The sequence below is a fragment of the Ctenopharyngodon idella genome, chromosome 23 (assembly GCF_019924925.1).
Source record: "Ctenopharyngodon idella isolate HZGC_01 chromosome 23, HZGC01, whole genome shotgun sequence".
NCBI lineage: Eukaryota > Metazoa > Chordata > Actinopteri > Cypriniformes > Xenocyprididae > Ctenopharyngodon > Ctenopharyngodon idella.
The window spans coordinates 13,363,039-13,388,164 of NC_067242.1; the positions used below are offsets into that span (position 1 = coordinate 13,363,039).

Here is a 25,126-nt window from a genome sequence, read left to right on the forward strand (position 1 = left end):
GAATTAGTGAAATAAATCAACTTTTTGATGATATTCTAATTATATGACCAGCACCTGTATATGATGCTACCACAATGACCAATAATTTTTGTCACATATATATCATAAAAGAAAACGGCTAAATCATATTATAAGTAATACATAAAAGTATTCCTTAACTAATATATTAATATAGTTGTATATTATTAATTAAAAAAAAAATATGAAAAATGCAATTTCAAGGTCTTAAATTGACCTGAAATCACCTGGTTTGGCAGAAAGTGATTTTTGGACCCTGATTACACAGTTTAGAGCGGCACGTATGAATGTTCTGTGTGTAGATGAATGGTTATGAAGTTGACTAAAACAGATTTCATGATATTGTAAGTATTGTTCGAATATTATCAAGTGTGATAGAAAAGCATCTCCACTATAAGAGGAAAACATGTCCCCGATCTACGACCTTTGACAAACCAAACGTACACGAACCAATGCAGCCAAACCGTTCCAATGCCCCATGGTAGCCCGTTAGCAGGGCGCTTTTGGGCTCAGGCGTCAGGTGTGGTGGAGAGAAAGTGCAGGAGTCTCGATTGTTGCAGCAGTTTCTCGAAGGGAGAAGCTCTGGCCACCCACAGCACGAGACAGTGGAGCAGAAAACATGATTGACAGGGCCGGCCCGGGGGAGGGGGGAGAGCGTCACCTAGTGGGGGGAATGTTTTGCACTACGGCTCGTTTTTGTCACCCCAAGGCTCATCTGCGCCCACCCCTCCCTTCCCAGATTCAGGGCAGTGTTACCCCTCACGCCATTGTGGTGCTTCCCAAGACCGACGGCATGGAGATGCTTCTGTGTTATGAAGATGAGGGAGTCTATGTGAACACATACGGCAGAATCACTAAAGACGTGGTGCTCCAGTGGGGAGAGATGCCCACCTCTGTTGGTAGGTTTTGGTTGTTTATTTCACACAAAACGCTCCTGTTCTCCTTCTAGAGCCCTGATGCCGGTCTGTGCGAGTGCACCCGACCGTCCCCGTCACCCCTCAGAATGAAGCCTCTCTGAATCAGTCCTCACACACAAACACGCATGTCTCTGTCCACTCATTGCTCTTCTGTCTTTCCTGTCCCTCACTTAACTAGACCGCTTTTCTGCCCATATAATTTGCCCTATGCCGCCCCACCCCACCTCGGCCCACCTAGACTAAACCCTGACACTGAGTGCAATGTTTTGTCTGTATGTCTGGCACATCTTGTGTACTGTTTTGTTCACACTGTTAACCCAATATATATATATATATATATATATATTTATATTTGTTATTAATAACCACTTAATCTGATTTCCTTTCTGAGCAAAAGCCCAAAAAACATTCTGATTTGACCTTGGATCTTATTTTTATGCTATTTTCGTACTTGGGTGAATGTCAGAAAACATGTCTTGGTCATATTTCACCTTAAAATCAAAATAAAGAGACAAGACATTTGTATTATATTAGGATTACATTCATATTATGCTTTGATGTTTTGCTATTTCGTTTGCATATGCAAATTGTTTAATTATCATGAAAAAAAAAATCACAAATTAAAAAAATCTTGATCTAAAATATGCTCGATTTTGCTTTAAGAAAACTATTAGAGCCTATTTTAGGTCCATTACTATGTCCATATGCAAATGGGACAGTCATAAAAAAAAAATTCACATTTCACATTTCAAAAAAATCTTGGTCCTAAAATACGCTTGATTTTCTTCATGCAAAAAAAAAATATATAAAAAACATTCTCTTGATTTTGGAGTGAAATGTGACCCGTTTTCATGAGATTTACCCCAAACTAAAAAATTATATATATTCAACATATTTAAATTGATTTTTATTTTTTTTTATACATTAACCAGGACAAAGAGACCATCATCAGTTTCGATGTAACTCTTGTTGTCTGTATAGATATTGGTGTCTTTCAGCTCTTGCTTTACTACTATCATGCATCAGATATTGTGCCATGTGTCTCTAAAATTAATTTCCAGCTTTAATGTTTGTTTGTATATGTGTGTTCGTCTCTCATCCATGAAGAATGTTAATGTTATGATTTAGTTGGATGTCTTTTGTCATTTGTTGTCTGATACTGAGGGTTCAGATGTAGACCAGCAGCCGCCCACCCCCTCAGTTCTGAACAAATTAATGTTTCATCCAAATTATGTTCAACTCTTCAGTGATTCTGCATTCATAATAACAAATTAAAATTCATAACTCATGCATTTTCTACACAAGATATCAGCAGCAAAGGAAGTCAAAACAACCAGATCATTACTATCTCTATGAAGGGCACAGGAAGTCCTCGGAGAGAGTTGATGTTAGTTCATGAGTATCCAAAGAGCTCTGGATTTGGATGCTAGTTCCTTGTACTCTTATGCCATCAGTTTCAAAATAAAAGACCAATAATAACCATAATTACTGGTACTTCAATCATGCTTTAATTTGTGATGCTCAGAAACTGCTGCAATAATGACCTCCTGATGATGTGGGGTGGCTTTGGCAGGCTTGTTTTCATTGGATCTGGGCTAGTTTCAAGTTGCTGTTGGACGTCAGAAGTCGTTGAGGAACGGGGTGCTCTGATGATGTACTGCATTTGGTGTCAGCGCTCTCCTGTCACATGTTTCTTTTGTCTTTTGTATATGTTCGTTACCTTCCCCCCCCTCCCCTTCTGCAGCCTACATCCACTCCAACCAGATCATGGGCTGGGGAGAGAAAGCCATTGAGATCCGCTCCGTGGAAACGGGACACCTCGACGGAGTTTTCATGCACAAGCGAGCACAGCGACTGAAGTTCCTTTCGGAGAGAAACGATAAAGTATGTCAAGTCAAGTCACCTTTAGCGCTTTATATAATAGATTGTTTCAAAGCAGCTTTACAGGAATAAACAGGAAAATAATGATTAAGTGATACAAAGTTCAACTCAGTAGTGTCATTGTTCAGCTAAGGTCAGTTCAGTGTTGATTCAGTTCTGTTCAGTAACTGTAAGATGTTATTAACATATATAATTGACTTTTAATTTCCTTTTTTTGGGGTACATTAAACAATATTTAAAAATTACACAAGTCACTTTTAAATTAGTCTTTATGTGGGCCAATTACATGCTGCTCAGTTTGTTTTATTTATAATTTATTCAAAAATATAATAAAATTCATTTCTGATTTAAAACTCTTATTTATTTATTTATTTATATATATATATATATATATATATATCAAATTAAAACAGAAATAAAATGTATAATTTTATTATAAATGTATAACTTTATTATATATGTTTTTATAATTATTATAATATTTTTTTTATGTCAGCTTGCATTTTGTATTTTGGCATAACCTTTTATTATTATTTAAAAACTATTTATCAAATATTATTTATAAGTAATATATCTAATTAGTATATCTATATATTTTTATATATATTTATACATTTTGATAGTATTTAAAAAAAAAATCCTTATTTTTTTTACCTTTAATCTTTAATACTATAAATAAAAAATATATATAATTAAAATAAGGAACACGTTATTACATTTTACATGATTTTTATACATGGCGAATAAACCTTTAGCTGTCATTACATTTAAAAAAAAAAAAAAATGTAAATAGTATAAAATTTATTCAAAACTATAAACCTACATAAATACACAGAGCATATTTGTGAAATTTGTTTGTTTTAAACAATATTTTCAAAAGATTTTTCTTTTTTTTTATCATGGATGTCGTGTCAATTGATTTAGTGTTTTAGTATCATAGTTTTTATTAATATTTTACATTAGTTTTTATTTTTATATTTTTCATTTAATTTATTTTTTTATTTGTCATTTTTATTAGTTTTTTTTATAGCTATATTGTCTATAGTTTTTATTTTATCTCTGTTTTAATTTGTTGTTTTAGTACATTAAGTTAAACTAAATGAAAATAAAACATGTTGCCTTGGCAACTAGCCAAAATAAGTTTTTATATATTTTATTTATTTCAGTTCATGTTTATTCAGTTCATGATTTTTTTTGTATGATTTTTAGCGTTAGTTCAATATAATAACTCTTAACTGATAACAAACCAAAACTGAATGTAGACAATCACATAAGGCAGTAGATTGTAACAGTTTGCTCATTTGTGTGAATAAGAGCCAATATAATGACGTCCGTTCCTCCGTCTGGACTCTTTCCTGCAGGTGTTCTTTGCCTCGGTCAGATCAGGAGGCAGCAGCCAAGTTTTCTTTATGACCTTGAACAGAAACTCCATGATGAATTGGTAATTCATTCCCGCCCTCCCCTGCATTGTATCTGTGGACCTTTTCAACTTTATTGAAAAGTGTGAATAAAGGAAAGACAGGAAAATCCAGGTGCTCTGGATAATCTGGCAGATGGCAAAAAGACCAAACCTTGCTGGGTCCTTCTCAGAAGAGTCAGACAAACCCAAAATCCACACGCCCCCACAAACAGCAAGGGGTGCCGGAGGAGAACCACCGGTCTGCGTTGTTTCTTATGGCTCTTTCATTAACATATGTGGGGTTCTGATGTTTTTGTCCTTACAAATATGTATCTAGATTCTTCTGGAGGTGAAGACTGGAAATATGGGAAATAAGACCCACAGAGTAGAGTGAATATTTGTACTGTTAAGACACTTTTTGACACAATAATTTATCACGGTTGCGCTGAACGTCGGTGAACCTCCCTTGCGGGATGAATCCATTGAGCCTGATTTGTGTGATCCCCTTTTTCTTTTTTATGTTTCAGCTTGGAATGCACACAGATGTTTGTGTCATGTGAAAATCACTCTAATGTGTGAATTGAAACTGATATTTAAGACCTGTATCATACTTTAAACATTATGTTGGAGCAGACACACTTCGGGCTGGCCACAGAATGCCTTAAAAATGAATTTGCAAAGCTGCTCGTTTTTATTTTTTAAGTCCATAATGATGTTTATGCATTTTTCTGTAAGGAAAGGGAACATGCTCATTTTTTGGATGGAAATTGATGCCTGCTGATATGGACATATAATGGGAATATAAGTGATCCTGAATATTCATACTGTGCATTCCTTGTTTTAGCCAAAGCTCTATAGTATTCACATCACATTTGGAGCCTGTGATTTGCACTGTTTTCCTTGTTCTCAGGGAGATTGTGCTGTAAACCAGAACTTTTTTTCAGTTTATTTCTATTGTCTCTGCAACTTATTTATGCATATTGTGGGTTAAAGGGATAGTTAATCTTAAAATTCAAATTCTGTTCTCATTTATTCGCCTTCATGTCATTTCAAAAGGACTGACTCTCTTCAGTCACACATACACAAAAAAGAGACATTTAACAGAATGTCCAAGCTGCTCTCTTCCATATAATTAAGATGACCCCAAAAAAAAAAAAGCATAATAAAAGTAGTCCATACAACTTATGCACTGTATTTCTAGTCTCTGAAGCCATATGTTTTCTGTGAGGAAGAGGTTCAAATGTAAGTCATCATTTACTAATGAATCATGAAAATCTTACTCGACATCCCTGGTCACCATTCACTTACATTGTATGGAAAAATAACAGCCTGGACATTGAGACATTGAGTTTTGAAAGACAATAGGGTGAGTAAATGACAAAATTTTCATTTCTGGGTGAACTTCCTTTTTTACTAGCCCTATGAATAGAAATTTTCACATGGATTGAATATGATCAGTTCTAAGAAAGTCTGAATACTTCAGCTGATTGGTAAATACTACAGAGCTTTGTATTGAAACATAAAAAAGTACATTAAGATTCTGCTATTCTGTTAGAGTATGAAAGTTGCTGTGTAAGAGTGTGTATATGTGAATGAGTGATGAAATGTAACGCTTTCCACCAACAGTACAAAAAAACGGTAGATATATTTCCATTAACAAACCAGCAATTGTTTTCATATCAGGAGTAACACACCTCCACATGTCATTAGGATAAGAATGTGCTGCAGTTTTGTATTTTTAAGTTTGTTTTATCATGACTTTCAGCAAAGTGCAATAAAGGCCAAGGGAATCGAGCCTGGTGAGTCAATTGCTCACCTCTCCTCAAGATGGATATATAATCTCCAGCTGTTTCTAGGGGGACTTTCACTACCGCCCTCTGTAAATATCCACTTTCTTTCTGGAAAAGAGTCCTGCCTCTGAAACGAATGCATAGGAACTGTGAGGGTGTGACAGAAATGTGCGATGCTGTATGTGGTTCTGATCCATCTCCTCTTCTGTGTGAATCACATGAATCAGTGAACGAAGGGTAGTGTTTTATAGAGCTTCCTTTTAGGCTACCTCGTTTCTGTTCACCTGTTGGACCGGTTCAGTTTTCTATGTCGGTAATGACTATTGATGCCATAAGTGACGCAATATCGTAGTTTGAAGAGGCAAGTATTTATTCTCCAGGGGGAATTATGTCTTTTTGAAATGCAACCAGTAGATCAGTGAATTTTCACGTTTATTAAATTATAATTGGCGATTAAGTATGTTGTAAATTGACTAATGTTAAAGAAGGTTATGTTGTCATTACATGTAGATTCAGAGGTGATTTAAGTGTAGAGCGCCAGACAGAAATTTTCAGAAATGGAAGCTTTTTTTAACAAAAAAATAATAATAATTCATGGTGCAATGTCTTGTGCAACAGCCAAATCAAGCCTACACTTCATATTAGGGTGATTCTTCAATTAGAGGAGTTTTTCAGTACCCTAGGGTGGCATTAAGGGGGATTAATTGCTGTTATTTTGTCTCTATTTTATCCTAATAATAAATTCAGTTTATTTTGATTATTTGTACAGTTTTATTATTTTTTTATAGCAGTCTTTTTCCCCAATACCAGTCATTACCGCCACACCAAGCACCATCAGATTATTAGGTGTCATTACCGGAATTTTGATTCACAAAATTGTTTTCACAAAACATTTTTTTTAAGAACTGACACATTATTTCTACTTGAAAGTTTAAAAAAAAAATGTCATAAATATTGTATGAAACCATTTGAAGAACATTTTGTCGTGATTTCATGTACTCAAAAATGCCTCTAATTGCAGAATCGCCCATTAATAGACTTGAAGTCCTTCCAAACGACATGGCATTTTATTCAAATAGGTGGAATCATCGAGTCCTTTATGTACTTTTATATATTTTAATTACTGTTCTGTAAGGGCAATAGAGTGTGAAATTCACTTGACACAACTAGGATCTTTTGAGACTTCATGTTTTTTATCCATCAAACTGTGAACTGAGTGGATGTGTGTGCAGGTTTGAAGTACTTATGGGGTCTTCCCATCCATATTATCAACACAGATGTAAACTGTGAGGTCGGTTGACTTCTTCATCCTCTCTCACGCACCACCTTCAGTGTGGTTGCTTTGTGTGGAAAGTCTTTTGATGTGTGCTTGACCTCATTTTCTTTCTTAATATGGACATTAATACTGTAAGTACATCCTTTATATTCGGGCTGAGCGAGTTGTTGTTTGATTTCTGTATTTCTCTTAATTTTTTGCGTGTATTAAACTGAGATTTATAGCACAACCGAGCATTCTGGATATTGGCTGTTATTTTATTATGGTTGCTCCAGTGTATGGATGTGTGATTGAGTGTGTGTGTGTGTGTTTGATTTAAACATGCCGTTTTTATGTTTTTAAGCTTGTAAAACCACCTATTAGATGCGTAGTACAAGCATACTGACACTAAAATGAGAAATGGTGAGATTTCAAGATTACAAGCCTTCTGATATAGACATTTGAAGCTGAAACTGGGCATATGTGATGTTTTGTTCACAAAAAAATGCAGGCTGTAATATTTTATAAATAGATTTTTAAGGCTATTAAACTAGAGATTTGTTCCAAATGTAACTTTAAATGTAGCCCGGACTTTTAAGAGATGGTGATCTCATCAAATTTGTGCCTAGTCCATGTAGTGGGTGTTATATTTTATTGCTTACAATTTATGGTGTAAATCAAACTAAATCACCAAAATCTCCTTTGTGTAATTCAACCCACAAAAGAGCTAAACTGAATATTTTATGGTCATAAAACTTTTAACAATCCAGTTTTGCTTGATATTCTGATCCCTTTTATTTATTGTTTTGTACAGTGCTTAAATCTTGTATTTAGAAAGCAGCAGTAGTATTGCTGTTTTTTATTATGAGGGATTTTCTTTAGCTGTATTCTGAATTAGTTTGTCTAAGAACTATGACATAGTGTCAGAGATGCTTTAATATGAGTGCTTTATTTTACAACAATTTTTACTTTTACTTTTTTTATAAGTTGTTGGTTTTTTATTTTTTATTTTAATGCAGTATTGTTCAGTGCCCTTTCTGTATTAAATAAATTCACCCCTGATAACTGCAAATATGTTTGAATATTAGAGGGTTGTTTGTGGATCTGTTCTAGTCTTGTTAATCAATACTCAGTGTGTTTATGTTTAAGAGGAAACCCTGAAGACTGCATATCAAAGCAGGTTGGTTGATCGGTCTAGAAAAGCTGTTAGCAATAATGAGCATTACTGATTTTGTCAGTCTTCATGTTAGACTCTTTTCTACTTTGACGGAAACTCAAGTTTTTGGTCTTATTCAGATGGAGTCAAGTGTTTCTGAATGAGGAGAATGTGAAATGGATAAATGGAAATATTTCAGATTTTGGAAACTCACCCAATGTGTTCACTTGTCACCCAAAACAGACATTTTCTTTGCCTTTTTTTTTTTTTTTTTTTAAATAAATTGACACATCAAACCAGACTATGTGTGCTGTTTGACTTATTTTAATAATAAACAATTATATAAATATAAAGATATATTTTTCTCCAATACCAGTCATTACCGCCACACTCAAATTATTAGGTGTCATTACCGGAATTTTGATTCACAAAAACTTTTTTCACAAAATATTTTTTTAAGAACAAGCACACAACTGTCACATTCTTTCTATTGGAAAGTTAAATTAATATTGTATGAAACCATTTGAAGAACTTTTTTATGATTTAATGTACTTGAAAATGCCTCTAATTGCAGAATCGGCCATTAATAGACTTGAAGTCCTTCACATGACATGGCGTTTTATTCAAATAGATGGAATCATCATGGAAATATTTCTGATTTTGGAAACTTACCCAATGTGTTCACTTGTCACCCAAAACAGACATTTTCTTTGCCTTTTTTTTTTTTTTTTAATAAATTGACACATCAAACCAGACCATGTGTGCTGTTTGACTTATTTTTTAATAATAAACAATTATATGATATATTTTTATATTAATAATAATATGCATAGACTGTTTTGTCATATCCATGTTAAGAAATACTGCAATATTCCATTTAAAAAAAAGTAGATGGTCAATTTTGATGTATATATAATGGTAAAAAGTGTCCCAATCACCGTGTGTGTTTATATAGGCTATATATGGAAGCTGGCACCATTCATGAAGTTCAATCCACTGATCCTAAGCGCTAAGAGGCACTAAGCATAAGCTTCACGCCCAATTCAGCCTCATTTCTGCAGAAGAAGAGGAATCCCGCCCACTGTACGGATGCCGCATTAAAATTGGCCGCGCTTGCGCGTTGACGTTCCTTTTTTTCTTGGAAGTAAGTGCTGCATGGAAGCGTGTTTGAACTGTGACGAAAAATTGCACAGAACTTTCCTATCTTTATGTTTTGTTTTAAATGCTGTTAGACTTGAACGTGTGCATCTTGGTGGTGAACGTAACCGGATCGTCGTGAGAAAACGTGTTACTGTGGTTCTTTATTGCGGCTTGTGGAGGGGCTCTCTAGTTCGCAGGCCGCAAGCACACACAGCGCCGCACGCGCGAGGCCTTTCCCCGCGCGCGCAGTGACTTAACTGAAAAAGAGACGCGTGAGAAACTTTAGCTAACCCGCACGAGACCTGTTTTTTCCCCCGCTTTTGTTAGTTAAGTTACAGTTTACCTGTCGTTGTTCTATTTATGTATGTTTCAATTGCTCTGTTACACGGAAGGATGGGGCGTTAGCCTCTTAGCCGAATCATTGATCAGCGGCGAAACCACGTTGACGTGCGCCACGCGAATCAGACACGTTTCGCGCGGTTTACTGTTCGCTTTTCTGTAAACGGTGACGTTGAATCAACGACTTGTCGAGTTACTCCGTTGATTCTTGTTCGTGAGCCTTTATGGTGAAGGCGTTATAATTTAAGCTAGTTAGCATGTATAGCCTTCTGAGAGTCCATCTGGCCTGTTCGGCGTGGTCATTGTGTTCATTGCGTCCAAAATAACGACCGTAAAGTGTCAATTGTGGCTCGTTAAGTATTTAAACGACACGTTTGTCAATAGAAACAACTGTTAGCTGAAGTTGAATCAAGTTTTGACGTTTATTTGGTTTGTATTCGATACGTGGTGAAATTAGAGCAGCAAGATGGGGCGGGTTTGAGTGCTAATAAATAAGTCGTTTTATTAGTGATTTAGCTATAAAATAGCTCCTTAACTTTTTGTCAGATGGTTAATATATAACTGCTATGAGCTATTAAGTGTGTAAGGCAGCCCTAATGCCTGACTGTAGCTATCTCGTGCAGTGGAAACCTGACTCATTCGCACGTGACTTAACTATGATGTTCTTTTGTGAGAAAGTTAAAACGTACTAATTTCCCCTTGTCCTTGTCCTTTTTTTTTTTTTTTTTTTTTTTTTTTTTCCTCTCCAGTGCCCCTTGTTTAGATCCCCATCATGGCAGATCCAGATCTTGATTTCACCAGCGGAGATGCCGGGGCTTCTGCCACCTACCCCATGCAGTGCAGCGCCCTGCGCAAGAACGGATTCGTGGTGCTGAAGGGTCGCCCCTGCAAAATTGTTGAAATGTCCACCTCTAAGACTGGCAAGCATGGTCATGCAAAGGTAATATTTGGATATCGCTCTTTTGCATGGCTTAGGCTGTTTTTAACCTGCGAGTGTTCGTATTAAGTACTCGAGTTTCTCTTTGCAGGTTCACTTGGTTGGAATTGACATATTCACAAATAAGAAGTATGAAGATATCTGCCCCTCCACCCACAACATGGATGTGCCTAACACCAAAAGAAATGACTACCAGGTGAGGCATGCATGGCTTTATGAAATTAAAGATTTTTTAGAGGGAGTACGTGTGACTTATGTACCTTCAATTAAAATTACCTGTAGCCCAAGTTTTGTGCAATAAAGGTGAACTTTTTACAATCTCCAATGTAGTGAGTTTGTCAGATTTATTCAGAATTCACCATACTTTCTATTATTACTTGTTACTAAGTGCATTGAGCAGTGGTCATTTTAACTAGTTGGACACAAATTTAATGTGCTGGTTGTAGGTGTGCTGAAATTATTGGCATGTTTTGCATTGCTTTTGGAGCAAAATTAAAGACTTCTTGAGCTCTTAATGTTCATATGTCCCAAACTGAAATTGTCAGTATCTCTCTAGGTTTGTTTTCTTTTCAATTTACTTTCTAGAGCATTATTGGTTCAGTGCACAGCTGATATTTTGTATTTCATACTTTTAAGTTTTCAACTTAATTGGTTGCCTGAGGTGAATCTTTTCCACCAGAGCAACAACACAGCAATGCTTTAGCTTTTCTTAGATGTCTAGATATTCTTGTTATGCAAAACCATTTCTTCCCTTTTAAAAGAACAGTGTTCTTGTTTTTTCCAGCTGGTTGACATCAGTGAGGGGTTCCTCTCTCTTATGATGGACAACGGTGACGTGCGCGAGGACCTGCGCGTGCCAGACGGTGACCTGGGCAAAGAAATCGAAAGCAAATTTGCAGCTGGTGAAGAGATGTTGGTAAGTGCCCCTTTTTGAAAGAATGCATTTAGTTTTTTTTAGCTGCTGCTTGTCAATGTAAAGCGCTCATTGTTTTTTGTTTCACAGGTTACTGTGCTTTCAGCTATGGGCGAAGAATCTGCAGTGGCTGTCAAACCCATGACCAAATAGGAAGAGAGACTGGGCTGCTCAGGCTGCAACATGCTACACTTTAACAAATCTCTTGCATTTGTTTTTTTGGTTTTATTTGTCACCAAAGCTATGGCCTTCACAAACAACCTCACATTTTTGTTGTGATTGTATTCCTTTTTTCTCCTCCCAATACTGTGCTGGACTTGTCGGGTCAGTTGGCATTCTCTCGGGTAAGAAGTTTATTATTGTCAGTGTTTACCCCTCGACCTCCCCCATTCCACTTTTTTTTTTTTTTTTCTCCCCCTCAAGTTTTTACCAGTTACATTCCTGAATGTTAAATAATGGGATCCATTTTTCATTTTTTTGTATTCTTGAATTTCTTAATAGTAACTAGTGTGCAGGATTTATGCAACATGTTGCGAAGAGAGGAAACCCCCAACTGACACTGAACTTTATTTTTTTTCCTCTCCCTCTGTGGGTGCCATACTCTTACTTTTCTCCTTACATAATCAATGCCATTGCTGGCACTATGGTTAATTTCTCTCAATTGAATGCCTTTTTCCCCCCTCCCAAAGTGAGATGCACACTGGTAGTTGGCACTTCCTTGTTCTTGCAGTACTTTGAGTACCTTCTCAAGTAAAAACCGCTATGACCAAGAAATAAACTCCAGTGAAATGTCCTCTTAAATGCCAGTCTCTAATTGTACAGAAGTAGAAAGGATGTGATGGCCATGTGCGAATACCTCTGTAACCCAATATAGCAGCCAGCTTGATTTTGGCTGTCAGTGATGACATTAAATAAAGTGTTGAAGCCTGTATTTGTCTCCAGGTAGGCTCTTATCAGAATGCCCCAGAATGAGCTCAGGCTCTTAAGGACTGAATCTTTCATGCGAGTTCTAATCTTCCTTTGTTCACTCGAGGCCTTTGTCACCTGACTGGAGAGAGCAAAAAATAAAAACCTAATAGATTACCTTTTCATTATTATTTTTTTATTTTTTTTATGAAGCACTTCATCAGTACTGAAAGAAGTTCCTGAATGCTGGTTAAGGTGCCGCTTCATATATACAGCTGATTTTTCTTTTGGTAATATTTAACGTGAGCTCTTTTATTTCTCAGTCTCTGGAGAATGAATATCCTTGTGTTTAAAAGTTACTTAGTCTAACCTGTCTGGTCATTTGGGACGACTTCATTTACTAAGGTACAGATATTATACTTTATTCAGAAAGTGTCTGTTTTGAAGTATGATTTTTAGGTACATCACCTAAGTGTTCAGTAGCACAACATGCGATGTTTATGTTCTTGAACTAAGACAGTACAATAATATACATTCATGTGTATATATTATGTGTATTCCTTAATGTCTGTTGTATGGTTTTAAATGCTAAATTTAAGGTTTAAGAACTTATATAAATGGCATGGGACATAATTTTAGAAAGTGAGGACATGGACCATAACTGGGAAGGAAAGACAAAGCTTTGTTGGGTTGGGCTGCCAAATCCTCTGCATGGGTGGAGCCAAACGCTCATTTCCCACTCATGGCTGGATGCCCAGACAACACTGACTCAATGAAAGTGTTGCACTTAAGTCTTGGAGACATGTGGCATTGCAGTATATTCAAACACACAAACTTCATCAATCAACTGGCTCCTAGTGAGCGCTTTCTCATATGTTCAGTTATGTATTTACATGAATTTTTCAAATGGATTAATTTCAAATTTTGCTGTCGTGTAGCTGAGTGACATTAAAAATTTAACCAAACAAACAGGAATCTTTATGTGACTATTTAAGTTTGTTCAAGATTTGAAATCTGCCTAATAACTGGCAAATCAGGTTGTACCCATTGTGTCTGCTGAGGCCTCACCCAAGTTTGTCTTGATATGTCTGCACAATGATGTAAGGATGAGTCATGATTTCTTAGTAGGCCAGTCTCTGCCTTCTAACTCTTGAGTGGGTATACATGGGAAATGTTTAAATAATGAAAGTCAGATGGGGAAATCACCAAAACAAAGCATGCAAGATATATTGCATGTTCATTGTATGTTAAACGGGATTGTCCAAATACATTAATGACTACAGAGCCATGAAGTAGGTAGCCTACGTATAATCAATACTACTAGAGATTGCACGAAATAGAAGCCGAAATAAAATCAACTCGATTAAATGGTAAGTGATTTGCATGTTGAAACGGAATAGCAATATATTATTAAAATCTTATAGTCGTTTTGTATACAATAATTTTAAGATATTGGAAAAACATTAACTCTTTCCATGCGAATCGAACAGTTCGTTTCAAAGAACCGGTTCCAAAAAACTGATTCTTTTCCGTCAGACAAAATTATGTTATTACTTCCCCAGTGTGGCATATATAATACATGTGCTAATAAAGTAAAATCCTCGGTTCACATCAAATGGTTTTACTTGACTCGAGAACCGCTCAGAGAGTGAAAGTCAGACCAGTTCATTTCGAATTGTTCAGATCGGTTTTGTGAAGCGGTTCAGCCTGATTAATTCAAAAGATCCGACTCTAAAGAACGATCGTTCACAAATTGGATGTCGCTAATCGGCTATGCTAGTACATACGCTAACTGATACAGACATTATGGTCATTATAACGTAGTTCAAACAGCATTTATCGTAACATGATTTTATATGAATTGTAATCAGGCTCTAAAGAGAGTACCTATTAAAAGTAATTTGAGGACCTGCACCAAACCGGCAGCCAATCAAATACGAGAAATTTCGTGAACTCTTGCGCGGACACAAGGCACTTCCTCTTTCAAGCCAACCTCACCAAGATGGCACCGGTATGTGTTGATCGGAGACCGGTTTTTTAGTGTTAAATGCATTTTATTTTTTGTTTTGTGTGAACAAAATATCAGATATGTTAAATTTGAATGTAATATGTCACCCAGAGTTAGTTTTTGCAATGGAATAATATATTCATTCATTATTTTGACGTACTATTGGCAGACACGTGGATGAGCACTTTAGCATGACATGAATTCAAACATAAATGTATTTGATTATGACAGAGAATTACAGTAGTGCATTTCATAATGTGTTAATTCACGACTGAGTTTATAAAGCAAATGTTAACATTAAGTTCAACTTTATTTATAAAATGTATTCATATGTTTCTTTAGAAAAGGCAGACTGTTGTGAAAAAGAATAAAAAGGGTGCTTGCTGGAAGTTCACCCTGGACTGTACTCACCCTGTGGAGGATGGGATTCTCGACTCTGCCAACTTTGTAAGTTGTATTAAAAAAAAATAATAAACACAACTTATGTGATTGTCAGGGTTCTTATGGGCATGTAAAAGACTTATTATACTCAATGTATTTTTGGCTAGATGATCAACTTAATGTTTTACTTGTTTCTGTTAGATCTGTACACTTCAATTACATTTATTTAAAATCTATTAATTTCTGATCCAAATATCCTTTAACCTTGCATACTTAAATTAAAACAATATTATAAATATAATAAATTGTGTGCAGGTAGTTTCATCACTAATGGTGTGTCATAACTAGGGTTCCCTTCCCTAGTTAAATGCCTAGGGTTCTCTTCCCTAGTGGTCATGCTGTTTTATTACTAACAGGAAACCTTTCTGAAAGAGAAGGTGAAGGTTAATGGCAAAACAGGCAACCTGGGAAATGTAGTGCAAATTGTGCGTCAGAAGAACAAGATCAATGTCACATCAGAGAAGCAGTTCTCTAAAAGGTGAGATTTGTTACATCAACAGATTCTGTTGTTTATTATTGTCTATATACTAACAACCCCATGTTCCTCAGGTATCTTAAGTACCTCACAAAGAAGTACTTGAAGAAGAACAACCTGCGAGACTGGCTGAGGGTGGTGGCTTCTGATAAGGAAAGCTATGAGCTGCGCTACTTCCAGATCAGCCAAGATGATGAAGAATCTGATGCCGATGAATAAAGCTCTGTCTTGAAATATGTTTGATGGGTGTATCAAGGTCCTGTATAAGCTGTCACATCTTCAAATGCAGGATTACATGTTTTGATATCTGATTGTAAATAAAAAGATACACACAGAAATTGAGTGTCTTGTTTTTTCAATTGTATGTAATGGGCTTGATTGTAAATCAAGGTGGAGCAAGTGTAAGCATTAAATAAGATTTATTAACAAGCTGGTGGTGTTTGATAAAGTAGAGTGCAATGATGATTAAACTACTTGTTAATAATTACAGTAGTAACAATCCCTTGAGTGTATTTGAATGAATAAAGAGATACAACAACAGTATTAGAAGTTAAAGACTACAGAGCACCTTGATGTTTTCATTTTTAATAGCATCAGGAAATGGTGAAACAACGTACTGTTACTTTAATCTTTAGGAATAGGATTACAGGCCATTTTCAACTGATTGATTTAACTATAGGTAGAAGAAAGCAATATATACAAAACATAATATATACAAAAACTGATTTATCAAAAAGCATTTTTGGTTATATGAGTTGTGTGCTGCGTTAAAATATTTTAAATATGATTTCTCATTTGACCTCTTTAAATGTGTTACAAAATTAAATATTAAATTAATTTTACATAATACATGGACAGCAAAAGTACTCACAGTGACAAAAATATTAACAAAAAGCCACAGCTATCACTTGCAGTGATATTGATCTTAGTTAACCTTAGTTGGCAGTTAAACTTGTCACCTTCTAAAGTTTAATCTCACATTGATAGCATTAAGTTTTATCTCGAACATATTCTTCACCTAAGGTCAAAGGTTAGTGAAAATCTTATCAATAGACAGAGGTAGACCAATAGAAAGGTCTGGAATTAAATGTATTTGCATTGATATGAGCGACTTTACTATAAAGACCTACACTGTGAAAGGCAGCCTGATTTGGAGCCTTCAGCCAGGATGTTAACCACCGCTCTGCACAGAGAAGAGCCTGAAGTGACGCCATGGACCAGCACAGGGAGGAAACGTATCAGAGAGCGATTTCGTGCTACTTTGGCAGGGCTGCTGGAGTTGGAGGTTCTGAGAGTCAGACATAAAGCAATGGTGGAGACGGCCCTGGGAAAAACCGAAGCTGATTCTGAAGATTCAACTTCAACAAATATCCAGCAAGGACAACATCATTACTGGGTGGATAAAGACTCTTTCCGACTAAAGCTCAGGCGCAGTTTTTCGGAGGAGGCCGTTCATGAGGCTGGAAAATCCAGAGGACTTTGGTCATGTTCCAGTCATTCATCTGAGGACCTGCTTCATCACCAGTGCCTGATGAAAAGCAGCTGGCATCACCAAGAACTTCACTCACACATGGAAAGTCAGTCAAGAGCAAGCTCGGGTTTTTGTGACAGCAATTTTGGGGATGTTTTTACCCCCTCTGACAGTGACGATACTGTCAGCTCCCTCTCCGCCTCTTTGGCCTCCTTAAAATACAGCTCTTTTGGAGAGAGAGAATGTTTCACAGGTGGGGAAACTCTGAGGCACCGTCCTATTTTATTGCAAGAGCATAGAGGAGTTCAATCCCATTTCTCCGATGAGGCGATTCCTGAGGATGGTTTCCGATCTGTGGCGGATCTGTATCCAGACTCACACTGGCCAGATGTTTCAGACATACTTCAGCCCAAAGTGGTCCTGCAACCCACTTACCGTTCTGACCTTCCAGGTCACCAGGGCATGGAAGTGTATCGCTATCCCAGTCCACTGCATGCCGTGGCCTTGCAAAGTCCCCTATATGCGCCACACAGCCCCCAGAATAACAGGAAAAAGAATGGAAGACATTTGTCTGGAAGCTCTACAAGCTCCTCGTTGAGGCCGGGCTTGGCTCGTCCCTGGAAGGTTTCAGAACATTCATGCTGCCTTGCAAAATCCACCTATTTATCATCCAGCTTACTCAGAAAACACACCAATTCTTTGGGCAGGAACATGCACTTTGAGAAGCACAAACGCGAGGAGATCATTTTGAAACGGGCCCGAGTTCAATGCCACAGTCATACTGCTTCACCGAGAGATGGAGGGATGCCCTCACGGCCAAAGAGAGGCATGCACCGCACCAGCTCCTTACACAAAAACAAACCATCCTTTTATTCTTTTCAGTCCACATATCTGCAGAGAAACAAAGAAGATGTGAGTTGCACAGCAAACAAACTTTGAAAAGGCATCTAAATTTATAAAACCTTACAATGAGACAGATAGCTGCTTGGACCAATCTGATCATGTGCAACCAAGCAGTGTTGATGGAGTTTTTTCACTGAAACTAATATGCAATGTGATAAATAGCTGCAAATTAAAGACATGATGGATGTGAGAAAACTAATTTATCTGTTATATCGTTCAATGTGATTAAACAGTGCATGTAAAACACCTCAGCAGTCTTTTCCTCTGTGATTAAATCACATTATGTGGCATGTATGTTATCATCAGTTTTCTTTGTGAGAAAGCTTAAAATGGTGAAATTATGTCAGAACGAAAATGCAAAATATATGAAAACTTCATCGTTTCCTAAGCTTAGCTACAAGAGGGTACGTGTATCCTAATAAAATCGCTTAACCATTGTTTACAAAACACTTTTTGTATTTTTTTTTTTCAGGTTAAATCTTAGAGTCAGAATAAACAAAAGTCTTAAAAGTACGTTATACATATACAACAGGTATCTTAAACGTTTCGTTTACGATATAAAATTTGATTAGTCAGAAATCGAGTTAGTCTGAGGAGGCAACCATAGCAACAGTTCGCTGCTCGCGAGCGATTTCCAAAGCATGGCAAATACTGCCATTCATTTTGTATTTTGTTCAGATGTGTCACATATATGATTTGATGAAAACATGAGGATTCAGCTTAATAGATTCACAGCGTTCCTTGTAGCCCATGAATGTTAATTAGCGTATGTTGACGTTGATTGGAAACTTCATAGAGTGTCCAGTCACGTAACCTGATTAATTAATATTCATGAGTCGATTCTTACTTTTTACTAGGGTGTGAATTATGGTCATCAGAGGGGGTCGGGGGTGCACTATATGCCTATATCCCGAATATTTCTTAGCACACCTCTGCATTACGCCTCTTTTACGTTGTTTTCTGTGGGGAAAAAATACGATTTAAAACCGATCAGAGCTATCTTCATAGTTACAACCCTTACGAAAATTAACCATGTTTTTTTTTTTTTGGCATAGGCCTATTGACTACCATTTGTATAATCACAACAAAACCATAGTTAAACTATGGTTTTTGTAGTTAAACCATGGTTAGTTCGTGGTTACCATGGAATAATTACAAAAGCCATGTTTGTTTGTTTTTTCCGTAAAAACCATGGTTAATTTTCTTAAGGGAGGTAAAGCTTCATTTTACAGTAAGACTTTCTATGACCCCCGACATCTTGTTTTGACGTCCTTCAGGGGGATCAAGCCTTCTTTAGGGCGGTCAACTCCCCCAAAATTCGCACCCTGATTTTTACAGTCAATGCTCAGGATTCGTCTCGTTGGAAAGCCACATACTCGTTCACACTTAACATATCCGTTTATATCCACCAGATGTCATCAAAGATCTATTTGGTTTGTCTAAATTTAAAGTTAACTGTACCGCTGTGCACGTTTTTTTTTTTTTTTAAAAAAACGTTTAAACAGGCGCTTTTTGTCTCCTTTCAAAGTTAAATAAACTCTGACAAGTTGAGTTAGTGTCAACAATAATCATTTCCCCAAAGTATTGTTCCACTGACCTGGCCTAGTGGGCAAAGATTCAGGTTTGTTCTAAAGAAATGCCATGCAAGAGCCATTCTTCAGAAGTTTTTCTAAGGGGGGAAAATCCAGCCACTAAAAATGTTATCTCTGTGATCCTGCAGTTTTCACAGAAATTGTGGAATAGCAGATACTGCTGTGTGTCAACAAGTCAGAGTGCAGAAGCTATAAAATGTGTCTAAATTCACATCTGACAAGGTTTGGATGTGGGAGTGAAGGCCATGTAAAGGAAATATTTGAAAGAAAATATTGCACAGCCAAAACCAATTTTGTCACATTTTACAGAGCACAATGTTTTTTGGGGGGAGTCAAGTATGTTCTAACTCAATGATTTTGTATTGTTATATGTTTCTGTCTCATGACAAATTAGCTAAATAAGAAGGAAAGAAAATAAGGTTATTTGATAGTGTAATCTCTTTTTGTATTTTCTTTGCAGATACATTCGTACCAAAGCCATAATTGTTTTCAGAAGAAATGTGTGTTCTTTCATTCTTATCAGGTGGAATATGTTCTTTGACATCCCATTAGTGCATAGTGCATTTGGTATGCATTTTGGTTATGATGTAGTTAGTTGAGCAATAGTTATAGCACCGATGACTCATATAGTAAGACCTCTTTGAATATTTCTTGCAACCATACTTCACAGTTTGCTCTTTAATGCAAGTTGAATTAGTTTGCAAATTGAAGAGATGAGTCTAGTAGAAGCATAATGACAGAAGGCTTAAAGGCATAGTTCACCCAGGTTGTTCCAAACCTGTATGATTTTTTCTTCTGCTGAACACAAAATAAGATATTTTGAAGAATATGGGTAACCAAAGTTGGAAGTCAATGGTTATCGACATTCTTCAAAATATCTTCTTTTGTGTTCAGTAGAAGAAAAAAAAAATCATACATGTTTGGAACAACTTGAGGGTGAATAAATGATGACAGAATTTTCATTTTTGGGTGAACTATCCCTTTAAGTTTTATATGCCTTTTTCGCGCGTCGTTGCATTGGGGGGGAACCCGAACGGAAACGTGCTTACATGGCAGCGTTCACGCACGTGCATTAAGTAGCCTATTTCTGGCCTGATTCAATGTGAAACCTGTACATAAATAAACTGTGTGATTCCAACACATTTTTGTCAGTGAACTAAAAGAGTTACATATAGCCAACATGCATTTAATGGAATTTCATTGCATTTATGACTAATTCTGGTGACAAATCTTATGCTTAGAAACTAAGTTTGACATTAATTCGCATGGGAAATATGGTGTTACTGTTGCACTGAGAGCTGCGACCGTAGCAAACACTTGCTGCATTCTGGCATTCAGTCGCCATGACGATACTTTTGTTTCCCGCGGAACCTGAGATCCACTTGAACCTCAGCCATTGAAGTTGAGTGGCAGAGCAATTAAAAATGAATTAAATGCAATAGACATGCAATACTACAATAATAATGAAACTGATGGCTTTGTGTCTTTTCAGAACACATGTCTTTTTGGAAATGCTATTCAGTCTGCCAACAGCTGAATTTGTCAGTGCTCTTATTTACTTCTCAGACAACAATGAATGTGCTGCAACAAGTTTATTTGATTAACTGTATAGTATACAGGCTGTCTGTTCTCTGATTTTGTGGATCAGTATGATGTCCAGTAATGTTTCTAATGTTTAAAAATCCCTGCTTTCCTTATTTTGTGAATCATCTTGTGCTTTTGTGCACCATCATGACCCACATTGGAATGTATCTTATATTTATCTTTATATATTTATTGTAATACCATCAATCTCATCAGGGAAATGTAAAGTGTGTACCCCACATTGACCTAACAGGATATGACAATCTAAAAGGGTCCGGGGAGCTCCATTATAGGCAGCTGTTGAATGGCGGACACATCTTTTAATAATGAACTCTCCTCTGATCACACGGAGAAGAGCCTAAATAATTCACAATGTCTCCGCATTATGTCCCTGGCTGTCTCTACAAGCTTTGCCTGGATTCCTCCTGTACCACTGCATGGATATAATGGAGCATACAGTGTAAAATCCCCACTGGTGAGTTTTTGCTCCTTTTCTGCCAAGGAAAAAATGTTTTTGATTTGAAACTGGACACCTGTATTTCTGTTTCACAGAGCAAGAGAACTCTAGAGATATTTGTTTTAGAGTGGACAGAGTAGTTGCAGGCTTTACTTTGGCTCGGGTTGGAGAGAGTTGTATTTGCTATGTCTGTTTTAAGAGCAATTCATTTATGGCTCAGCTCAGTATAGCACTTTCAGCTCTCCCTTGACAATCCACAGAAGACTCATCAATATTATATATGGAAAGGTTACAGGTTGCACAACTTAAATAACTTAGTGGATCCAAATTAGATCATGCATACTCTAGATATTTTGGATTAAGAGAAACAGCAAGAGGGAAATAATAAATCTGAGGATTATTTTAGAGGTAAATGTTAATGTTAAATCTGTACTTTAAGTGCATTATCCCAGATTTTATTCCAGTAAGCTGAGGCTAAGGGAACCATACTTTACTATTATTAGGAGCGTCATTGCACGTTGTCACGATAGCTGTACGACAATGGAACTGACCAAGGTGCTGAAAAAACAGCCAGGATAAACAAATTTAATTTCAGTGCTTATATAAGGCATAAATTCAGCTCAAATGCTTAACGTGCACAATTTGAGACTTTACAAGCTTTAAGAAATTCAAAGATTTAAAGGGATAGTTCACACAAAAATGAAAATTCTGTCATCATTTACTCCCACTCAAGTTGTTCCAAACCTGTATAAATTTCTTTGTTCTGCTGAACACAAAAGAAGATATTTAGAAGAATGTTTGTAACCAAACAGATCTCGTAGTATTTTTAGTATTTTTTTTCTACTATGGTAGTCAACCATAGTAGGAAAATACTCCAATATTCCAAATATCTTTCATTTGTGTACAGCAGTACAAAGAAATTTATACAGGTTTAGAACAACTTGAGAATGAGTAAATGATGACAGAATTTTTCATTTTTGGGTGAACTATCCCTTTAAGTTTCAAAATCTCTCAGGAATTACATTTGACATTGTTTAGAATGTAAAATCTAGCTGACATCCATCGGCACCATCAACATTTGCATATTGAGTTACAATTGGTCTGCTTTCTTGCATTTATTTGCATACTGCATTATCATTGATTATTTCGTTCTAACGTATGCCTGTATTTAATCATCTATAGCTGCTTTAATAGTGTTTTACGTATGCTAAATCTTCTGTAGTTTGTTTATGTCTTTTTCCACAGAGGTTAAGTGTCATTAGCCACTTTCACAAAAAAATGCAGTAAAAACGCCCGACTGAAAAGCAACGTGCAGCTTTAGTCTTTAGTCTTTTTAGGGTATGATTTACACATCAGCACCAAAAAGCTAAACTCCATATGCGATTCATATGAAGTGCTTTACTATTTCTTCAATTTGACGACAAATTTTCACTTTCGAGTGACAGGCCCCCCCCCCCCCCCCCCACACACACCCACCTTCTCCTAAACCTACCAATACTACGGGGTTAATAATCTGGCAGGGGGTCGAAATTCGGCACAACTTTGACATCAGTATTGTTTATGTTTTAGGGAACAGTGTTTAGCTGAAGCTTTGTGAAACTGTGACTGCACTGATGTCTGGCTTCTCTCCATATATATAATGCCATTCATCTCACCTCTTCCTCATAATCTATTTAAATCCTTTGCTCTGGAGTCTGATGACATCAGTTCTTTTGTCAGGACCAAATGTAATCACAGATCCCTTTCAAGACTTTGTGAATCATTTCCACACAGAGAAGATGAGAGCCGGCCTTTATCTTTTATATTTGTCTATAAGCTGTGGCCATATTGGGTATGTATTGTTTTGTATGTTTACAATATAGTTTATATTTGTGTTCAGAAATGTTGATTGGGTAGATATATCTGTCTTTTATGACCTGGCATTCATTCTATTTTATATCTTATATTCAATTTCCAGTTATTGACTCAATTCCGGAAGGTGAAACAGAAACAGGAAAGTGAATGGGTTACTCAGACCACAATATAATTATAATGTCTATTATTATATGGCACTATTACGGAGACTCCTGAGAGTGTTTTACGTCTGGTCTCTCACTCTCATTCTCTCTCTATCAAACTTCACAGATAATGTGGATATAACTTCCCTCCGTATATATCTGACATCATCTGGTAAATCACTGTCAGCTGTGTGTCAGTTCGCCGTGTGTTTTGATAACAGCTGAGATATTGTCAGGTTGTATGAAACAGAGCCTGCAGGCTCTGACAGAGCAGTGGGACTGGTAATTACCAACAGGCAGATCCAGCAGATCTGTGATGGCAACTGTAGCTTGTCTCAGTGAGCGGCAGGCCTGCATTAGATTGAAAGAAACAAGATAGCACTGTGTGGTGATGCTATCAGTGCAGGGAAAAACAAAAGAAGGCCTTGAGGTACATGGTGGATAGAAGTAGATGGTGAGATTAACATCAAATATGACGGTTCATGAAATGGCTTCATGCAGATAGACGACAGAAAGTAGTATGGTGAAATGATGACAGTAATGGAAATGTTAGGAAACAAACATTAGAAAAAACTGTAGTTATGGAAAAATGGAAAAACTCATGACCATTTCTAAAGTAAATCCACATTTTAGTATTATGCTAATCTCTAAAATATGTTATTGGGAACACGGATTTCCAAAACAGTGGGATATTTGAGGCTCATCTTAAATATTGTTTAACACTAAATTTTCTGACACATATACCAAATTTGATATTATATTGATATCTACTGTATTTAACCCCTTTTCAGCGCTGCGCTCGTTGTCTTTTGACTGTATATATTTCCACAGCGATCTTTCGTATTTATGAATGAACTGTTTGTTTTACAATCTTCCTGGTCTACTTATATTTGTTAAGACATATGCTTTAAACATTACAATGTTCATAATAACTTTTGTTAACTCTACAATAAGTAAATCCAGTTCACCAGCTAATTATTTTTTGACAGCAATGCAATAGAAATATACAGAGCTACCGCAAAAACGGAAGTTCAAAGGCAAATTTCTAAAGATGGCTGCGCGCACGTTTCTCTGGCGCATAAGGTCTATACAGTGTTGGGGTAACGCATTACAAGTAGCCTACTGCAAGTTACGTAATCAGATTACTTTTTTTCAAGTAACTAGGTAAGTAATGCATTACTTTTAAATTTACAATAAAATATCTGAGTTACTTTTTCTAATAAGTAACGCAAGTTACTTAATTTTACTATTTATTGACTGACAGCTCTCCTGTCCGCATGTGAGAGAAATCGGGAGTAAGTGCAAAAGGCCTTTACATTTGCCCAAATAGCACTTTTTTGTTGTTATAAAACAAACAAACAAGCAGCCTAGCCCAGATGAGAAAAAGTAACGCAAAAGTAGTATACTTTCCATAAAAGGAAAAAGTAACTAACACAATTAGTTACTTTTTGAGGGAGTAACGCAATATTTTAATGCATTACTTTTAAAAGTAACTTTCCCCAACATTGTATATATACAGTATATTGCAGTACAAGTATATCATTTAA

At 36.4% G+C, this 25,126-nt stretch overlaps 3 protein-coding genes across 15 annotated transcripts in view; all 3 read left to right on the forward strand.

Moving 5' to 3' along the window:
* The window catches only part of tnikb (TRAF2 and NCK interacting kinase b), a 65,863-nt gene extending 57,146 nt beyond the window's left edge, over positions 1–8,717 (forward strand). For 12 of the 13 annotated variants that reach the window (XM_051882627.1, XM_051882632.1, XM_051882628.1 and 9 more), the window contains 3 exons: positions 758–917; positions 2,680–2,819; positions 4,178–8,717. In XM_051882627.1, coding sequence (XP_051738587.1) covers positions 758–917; positions 2,680–2,819; positions 4,178–4,261 — 384 coding nt within the window. In that variant the 3' untranslated portion in view covers positions 4,262–8,717. The remainder of the gene's footprint in view (positions 1–757; positions 918–2,679; positions 2,820–4,177) is intronic. The other variant, XM_051882634.1, reaches the window with a different exon arrangement.
* A 763-nt stretch (positions 8,718–9,480) lies between these two features.
* Positions 9,481–12,828, forward strand: eif5a (eukaryotic translation initiation factor 5A). The gene is made up of 5 exons (XM_051882642.1): positions 9,481–9,560; positions 10,645–10,835; positions 10,924–11,028; positions 11,617–11,748; positions 11,836–12,828. The coding sequence occupies exons 2-5, from the start codon at positions 10,668–10,670 to the stop codon at positions 11,896–11,898; spliced, it is 468 nt and encodes a 155-aa protein (XP_051738602.1). The 5' UTR covers positions 9,481–9,560; positions 10,645–10,667; the 3' UTR covers positions 11,899–12,828.
* Positions 12,829–14,533: 1,705 nt separating this feature from the next.
* rpl22l1 (ribosomal protein L22-like 1) lies at positions 14,534–15,913 on the forward strand. Its single transcript, XM_051882643.1, has 4 exons — positions 14,534–14,662; positions 15,002–15,106; positions 15,457–15,578; positions 15,650–15,913. The coding sequence occupies exons 1-4, from the start codon at positions 14,654–14,656 to the stop codon at positions 15,792–15,794; spliced, it is 381 nt and encodes a 126-aa protein (XP_051738603.1). The 5' UTR covers positions 14,534–14,653; the 3' UTR covers positions 15,795–15,913.
* Positions 15,914–25,126: the final 9,213 nt, after the last annotated feature.